The 8,218-nt window shown below is 35.3% G+C and overlaps 2 protein-coding genes across 2 annotated transcripts; both read left to right on the top strand.

Moving 5' to 3' along the window:
• Positions 1–639: 639 nt before the first annotated feature.
• EIN_079860 (guanine nucleotide exchange factor, putative) lies at positions 640–3,196 on the top strand (the record flags this gene model as incomplete). The annotated part of the gene is made up of 2 exons (XM_004184342.1): positions 640–2,864; positions 2,938–3,196. 2 exons carry the CDS (start codon positions 640–642, stop codon positions 3,194–3,196), a joined length of 2,484 nt encoding a protein of 827 aa, XP_004184390.1.
• A 251-nt stretch (positions 3,197–3,447) lies between these two features.
• Positions 3,448–8,157, top strand: EIN_079850 (splicing endonuclease positive effector sen1, putative; the record flags this gene model as incomplete). The annotated part of the gene is made up of 1 exon (XM_004184341.1): positions 3,448–8,157. The coding sequence occupies one exon, from the start codon at positions 3,448–3,450 to the stop codon at positions 8,155–8,157; it is 4,710 nt and encodes a 1,569-aa protein (XP_004184389.1).
• Between the last annotated feature and the right edge of the window lie 61 nt (positions 8,158–8,218).

The raw sequence follows: 8,218 nt of genomic DNA, 5'->3' as shown, positions 1-8,218 counted from the left end.
AACAATAATAATATATATTGGCTACAAACACAATGAGAAACTAATTTGAAACGTAAAGACGTGGATAGCAAGTGAAGAACATAAATATTTATAAACGATTAATTGGGTGATAATTTCTCTAAAATAAACCATATATTTTAATAATTTATAATAAAATTAATTAAAAAACTAACAATAACAATAAAACTATTTTTTATAAGTATTTCAACTGAATTTAATAAAAAAACAATCAAACTCCTTTTTTTCATTTGAAAAAATGTTTTACAATTATTAATATATTATAGTTATTTTATAATACATAATTACAAATATATGATATTTGTAATTTATTAATTTATAATATTTTTATAATATTTTCATCATGATGATACAGCAAATAATTTTTTTACAAAAGTTATTTGTAAAAAAATAACTTTTTACAAAAAGTTATTTTTTTGAATGAATCACTTTAGACAAGTCGAGAGAAAAAAACAAAACCCTTCTTTTGATTAGCAAAGATATAGCCAATAATAAAGGAATATATGCCATAGATTATTGGTAATAAAACAATAGAAATAAAAGGGTCAAATGACTCCCAAAATAACTGGTTTTTATATGGCTATAATTGTTAATACATGGAACTTGAAAAAGGACTATTTGATGAGTGTTCCTTTCCAACAGTTGTACAAAGAAAAAGAAGAACTTCAAGCGCAGGTCGAAAAAGTGAACAAAGAGATATCCCAGATCAAGCGAGAGATGTTGGGGGAAGTGAACATTGATCAGCGGATGATGGATATAATAGAAATAAAGAAGTACTTTGAAACGGTGAAGAACAATGTCGAGATGCGGAAAGTCTTTAACACGTCATCGAAAATGAAAAAGGAGAAAAAGGGAAATTATGAAATGACTTTACGACGGCAAAAAGCTCTCACTACAAAACTTGGTGATAATGAACCATTGTATAATGTCATTGAAATAAGAAAACAATTCATCATCGACTCGATTGCCAGAGAAATCGAAAAGATCTCAAGGACTGAAGAATTTGAAAAGCCCTCGTTTGAAACAACTGTCAAGGAACTTGTGGCGTCGTTGGAGAACCAACTTGACACCGACTGTAAAACTAATGACGTCGAGAATCTCCTCAAAACATTTGATGTGAACTCCGCGGTACTGAGAAAAACATCGACACTCTTTAAAGTGACTTCGAGACTATTCACATTGGAACCCATTGTGGAGGAAGAAAGTATTGGGTCTGACGAAGAGCGTGCAAAGATCGAAGAATGTGAGAAAACAACGTTCATCAACATCACTCGGAAAGTTGCGGACTTTGCGGTTGCTATGGAAGATGCGATATGTTTGAGTGCCGTTATGTTGGGTAAACCACATATTGATTACTCGGAAGACTTTTTCGATATGTGTGTCCAGACATTGGACTCTCTCACAGCCTTTGGTGGGAACGTAGTGGACTTGTTGAAAAGACTTTCTGCGCTGAGAGAACAAAAAGTGTACGACACATACGAAAATGAATTATCTGGGTATTACAATATAATAAAGACATTACTTGCAAATCAGAATGAAGTGAACATACAAGCACTAACAAAAGAAATTGAAAATGTGAATGACATTAAAGACGAGTTTAGACCTGGAGATTTGGAGGAGATTATTAGAGAAACTGCATTGCGCCTTAAAATGAGTGTGTCGTATGCTTTAATGATCGCACACGCTGCTGCTCATTTAAAGCCAAAGGAAATTGGAAAACTCGGAGAGGAAGTGACCGAAGTGAAAAAGAAGAAAGACGACAAGAAGAAGGAGGAGTCGAAAAAATTCAACATCTCGAAGAAGCTTTGTTTAGAAAAGGCTTGTCTAGTTGAGGTTGTCATGCTCATGATGAACGTCTCTCAACTTTTGATAATGTTTTACGACCAAACAAGAGTAATAGTTGCTTTAAAGAAAGCAGAAAGAGTACCAACGACATTTACTGGGAACCCAGAAGTGATTGTACAAAAGAACCATGTTGTCTCTGGGAACGTCGGTGGATTTATTGACAGAATGACATCGACGACAGACCAAAACTTTGCGGAATTGATGGTTGCATCCTTTGGGTCAATGATGTCTTCTAAAGAATTTATTGAGAAAACGGTGAAAGCGTATAACGTTGGAGATGCAAAGGTAAAGGAGAATGTGATGAATGTTGTTGAGATAATTATTTATAAATCGTTTGGAGATTTAGGGCTTGAGGCAGGGAAGATATTGTACGACTTTTTGACACCATTGAAAGACACAAAAGCACTCGAACTCAAGGTGCAATATCAGAGGAAAGCAACTATTAGAGACTTGAATATTGCGGGACTACTCATTCCCCCTATCAACTTTTTTATCCCAGACGAGCCGATATTCCCAATCGAATTTTTCATATCGTGTGACCCTAAAGAAATAGCCCGACAAATGACAGTCATCGACTTTGGAGTGTATAAAAACACTAAACCCTCGGAGTTTCTTGAGAACATTCCCGAAATACACAAGAAGAATAGGGTGTGCAGATACTCTCATGTTGCACAGATGATCGACCGAATTGACGAAGTTGCAAATTGGACGTCTTCGATGATTCTGATTTTTGCTGATTTCAAAAATCGAGTGGCGATGTTCCAGAAGATGATAGACATTGCTCTTGAACTTGAACAACTCAACAACTTCCAGTCACTTGCTGGTATTTGCAAAGGGTTTGAACTTGAGACGGTGCAACGCCTTGGGATGACTGTGAAGGCAGTCAATTCTCCAATGAAACACATTGCTGATATCACGAAAAACTTTGGGTTTAGTACATACTCATTCAAGGGATATAAAAGTGCGTTAGACAAAGTGAAAGATTATTGTGTCCCATACATGTTTGTTCCATTCTATTTTTATAATAAATTGTTATTATTATTATTTAATAGTTAAATGGATTCTAACTTGCAGCTCTCCTTTGCTTAAAGAGATTCGGTCAATCACACAGAAGTACCCAAGCACAAACTTGTTCATTAACGCACAACAAAAGGAGCAAATACTCGATGAAGTTAACAAATTTTTGAGGTTTAAAAACAACGACTATGGGTTCATCCCAACTGAACCACTCTTCGTCATCTTAGCAAATCCAACTTACTTGCCAATCGTCGGAAATAACCAGACGGAAGAGTCGTGCCAACTTCAGGTGTCGAAACTTTGCGACGACTCATAGTAAAGGCTCGTGACTTATTTCATTTGTTTCAACTTTTTAATTAGGTTTTACTATTCGGTATAGATTTGAAAACTACAAATAAGCCATTTCTATTTTTGTTGTCTGTCTGTATCAAAACTGTGTTACTTTTGTTAATATTCAAGTTATTTGATTAATATATTAATAGTTTTTTGTAGTATGTATTATAATTTAAATTATTACTACAAGCTTTAATAATTGAGGAGTTCAAACCTGAAAAACTGAAATAATCAATGTCACAAAGAAGCGAAGACAACAACTCTGAGAGCTCTGATGTGTTTGAAGATTTGTGTAAAGACGTTCAAAAAATGAAAGACGCGAAACAAGAGACTTTGGAAACATGTCAAAAAAGTGAAGCCTTTGTTCCAGACGCTCCGAAAAGCGAACAATGGGTTGTAGCACCAACGCATAGAATACAACAACTCGAGAACGAATTTGCGAATTTTGTTCTGAAGCAAGTGTACCCATTCACCGCTCTTCCATCTTTTACTGTCGCACCTCTTAATGTGTACACGAACACTGATCAGTACATTTCTACACTGAAACCTTTTGTGTTTGATGAGTGTCGATCTTCCATTGAAAAGAATATCAACGAGAAAGAGAATGAAAATGTGTATAAGGTGAAAGTGGTATCCATGAAATCATCACCACAAAACGTCGAAGTCTATGTTACTATTGAATGTCGCTTTCAAAACGACTTTTCCGATTTTGACTTCTTTGTTGCGAGTACACAATTTTTCAAAACCAAGACATACCCTAAAAATAATTGCAAAACAGCACTTTTTGTGAAAAAAACTGAATATGGCAACGGCCAATTCTTAATGAAATTTATTACAGATGGTTCAATAGAATCAAACGATTTCTTCAACTCAATACAACCTAAACAGCCATTATTTATCCGACGAATTGGTACCGTTCTGAGCCCACTTCGAGAGTTCATCGCGTTGAACGAAATAACAGAACTTAAACTCCAAAAACAAGTGCTCAACCCACAGAGCTACAAACCAACGTATTTTAGACCAATGTCGATTAAATACGAACGAATGCTCAGAAACAAAAAGGAGTTCAACGACTCACAGATACACGCCATGTTTAGGTCACTTGCAAAATCAGGGTTTTCTTTAATTCAAGGACCACCAGGGACAGGTAAAACTATGACTCTCTGTGGTATTATTGGTGTTATTTTGTATGGAAATTCTTCTTCAGTTTTTTCAAAAAGTAGCGAGTCACATCATGAAAGAGTGTTAATATGTTCCCCATCAAATGCGGCCATCGACGGAATTATTATGAAATTACTCAAGATGGGAGTGTACGATGAAAATGGTGAGAAGAAGTCTGTGAAAATAGTTCGAGTTGGGACGCCAACATTAACAAATCCAGAAATAAAGGATTTAGTTCTTGAAAACCTCGTCGGCAAAGAAATTGAGCGCAGAGGGGAAATGTCTTTAGAATACTTGGACAAAAAAATCAACGAATTGAAAGAGAAACTTAAAAATGCATTGGCAACAAATGCAAAAATTAACAAAGACAAATTGAAGTCAGGACTTGCACTTTTACTGAAACAAAAGGACGATTTGCAAAATAAAATTTGTGCAATGAAACATTCTGTTACTATAGATATTATTAGTAATTGTGATGTGATATGTTGTACGTTAAATAGTGCTGGGTGCGACACTCTACAACAACACTTATTTGGAAAGATTGAGACTTGTATCATCGATGAAGCTGTCCAATGCGTTGAGGTTTCTGCATTAATTCCACTGAAATATGGGGTGGAGAGGTGTATCATGATTGGAGATCAGAAGCAGCTTCCTTCGACTGTTTTGTCGCCTAAATCTATTACGTACAAGTACAACAAAAGTCTTTTTGAAAGATTATTAGAGTGTGGATTAAATGTAACGTTACTGACACAGCAATACCGAATGGAATCAAAAATTCGTGAGTTTCCATCGAACGAATTTTATGAAGGGAGGTTGGCTGATGGTGTTAAAATCGAGAAGATCAATTCTGTTTCCAATTCAGTGTTATTTTTAAATGTTTGTGGGAAAGAGGATAGGCTTGGGAAGGAGTCATCTTTATTTAATACAGAGGAAGTGAAAGCCGTAGTTTTTCTATTAACAGAAATAAGTAAGAACGTTGAGTGTGTTCATTGGGATATAGGGATTATCACGCCATACAGAAAACAAGTTTTAGATGTGAAGAAAGCAATTGAACAAAATGAAGTTGCGAAGTCATTAAATGTATTAGTGAATACAGTGGATGGTTTCCAAGGAAGAGAGTTTGATATAGTGATCATGTCTTGTGTAAGAAGTTCTGAACATAATGGGATTGGCTTTGTTGAAGATGAAAGGAGACTAAATGTAGCGATCACTCGAGCTAAACGGGCATTATGTGTTGTAGGAAATATCAAAACGCTAAGACAAGTTAAGGTGTGGGAAGATTACATCAATTGGTTAACTAAAAACAGACTGATTCTTGAGTTTGATGACATCATTCAACAACCGGATTCATTTATGATGTTCAAGCCGAATGACTATAAAAACGAGCTGAAAAACGACACAGGTGATAAGAACAAAATTGAATTTGTGGAAGACAAAAGAGGTGAAATTTCAACTGGTACACCTGCGTATCAATCTTTACAACAATCTGATGGTATTGAAAAACAAAATGATTCAAAACCCATTCATAGAGAAACAAAACCAGAAAAGAAGACAAAAACAAAGAAAAAGACTATTAAAGAAACAGTGAGTGGAAGCGAGGACTCAGATAGTGAAATAGAAGTTCTTCAATTGAAGAAACCAAAACAACAAAAGAAGAACGAAGAAAGTGTAAAAAAGAAAAAATCAAAGAAAGATATACCAGTGATTGACATAGAACAACGGAATGTCAACGGTGGCAAAAAGGTCAAAGAGGGGAATGTTATTAAGATGTATACTGACGACAACAAACCAAGTGAACTTGAGTTGTTTGAAAAGAAGACAACTGAGCTTAAGAAGACGTTAAAAGCAAAGGACGAGATGATAGAAAAGAATATTAAACCACCAAAGAAGCACTCACCGCTTATCAACGAAGTTGAAAGAAAGAAAAAAGTGTTTGCACTTTTAAAAACTGAATCCAAAAATGCAGAGAAAAGAAGAAAGAAAGAGGAGAAGGAGAAGAAGTTGAATATTGAAAATGAAAAAACAAAAGAACCTGCACCAAGTGATAACAATGGAACTCCTCAAAAGATGGAAGTTGAGGAAATAGGACAACAAAAGAGTCCAATGCATTTACCACAGAAACTAATTACTGAGATAGAAAAGGCCAAAGGAAAGATGGAGGAAGAACCTACTAATGTAGAACACCCCCTTTTACCAACAAGTGAACGTCCTCTCGAAAAGAAAATGGAAGAAGTCCCATTACCAGTTATAATAGTCGACGATGTAAAAGCAATTAAAGATATACAGACACGTACAGAAATCAAGCCAGTTGTCGTAGAACACCAAAAGATGATAATGCCTACAGTCATTAAAGAAGAGAAAACAAAAGCGTCGATTCCACCCACGACAGACATAACAAAACCTATTGAAATCAATTTTAATCAGAGCGAAACAACCACAACGGAAAACACTGAACTCGAATTTCCAGAACCAACAAAGAAAAAGAAATTGGAAATTACTCAATTTGAAGAAAACAGTTCAACGGAAAGCAAACCAAAGCCGGTGGTACACATGACGAAGAAAGAAGTTGAAATTAAACGACAAAGTGACATCTCGTGTTTCTTTAACAAAATGAATAATGTCAAAAAAGTCGAGCCAACAGAAAAACACATCAAAACAAAACAAACATCCGTCTTAAATTGGGTCAAAAAGACCAATTCGAATTCCCCATCTCCAGTAACTTCTCCTATGAAACCATCACAACCAATCGAACAAAAAGAGCTCGTCGAAACGAGTCAAGACGTCGATAAAAATAGTCAAGAAATGATACAACACGTATCGCAACAAGAACCAACAATTCAAGAAACAATTACAACAGTAGAAAACAAAGCCCAACAAAAACAAATAATGGAAGAAGAAAAAACAACAGAGAAAGTGAATTTAAAAGAAAGTCCCACGAATGGACTTGTGAGTTTTGAAGAGTTTTCAATCGTCACAAAGAAAATTCAAGAGCTCCAAGAAACACAAAACAAAATACTTGCGGAGACTTCCATCAATGAGGAGCTCAAAAAGAAAATTGAGATGTTGGAGAAACTGCTTGAACCAAAAATCCAAAGCACTGCAATTTCTGAAGTCTCACAACCACAAAGTTTACAAATTGATAACAAAAGTGAGGGAAAAAGTGTGGAAGAAACAATTGGGAGCGCGACGACATCACTTGTAAATGAAACATCGCTGGCACAAAATCCGAAACAAGAAACAAAAATTGAGAAGGTTGAAAAGGTTGAACAAAGCGCGGAAAGCACATGTCAACCGGCTCTTATGCAGTCAAACAACGAATTGTGTTTGGACTTGAATATGGAAGAAGAATTTTTAGATGAAGAGAGCAATAAACCAATATCAAGTAACACCAACGAAGACCAAAATGAGAGTTGGGAGTGCTTCGATATTGAAAAGGTGTTAAGCGAAATGGAAGAAAGCGAAAAACTTGGTCAACAAGACAGTGTAAATCTTTTGGAACACAATGAAAGTTCAGTTGTCGAGACTAAAAAAGAAAAACTGGAGACTAAAGCACTTGAAGAGGCACAGATAATCGATATTCTGAAGAAAGTTGATGAACTGAAACAAATAACTTTAGACGCACAATCAAAGTGCGGAACAGATGGACTCAAAACAAAAGTCGAAGAAGTCAAAAAGTGTTTTGAAATATTGAATTGTGCTGTTACCACCTTTGTTGGTGAATATGGCACAAACAAACGACAACCTCCTAGTGAAGATGACTTTAAATGCCTTAGAAAAGATTGATTGATTATTATCATTTAAAGTATAGTTTTGTAATTAGTAATTATAAATATAATATTAATAT

This window comes from Entamoeba invadens (genome assembly GCF_000330505.1).
Source record: "Entamoeba invadens IP1 unplaced genomic scaffold scaff_1105074725643, whole genome shotgun sequence".
Lineage (NCBI taxonomy): Eukaryota > Evosea > Mastigamoebida > Endamoebidae > Entamoeba > Entamoeba invadens.
Note: the sequence above shows the minus strand (reverse complement) of the source record. Positions and strands in the feature narration are given on the sequence as shown.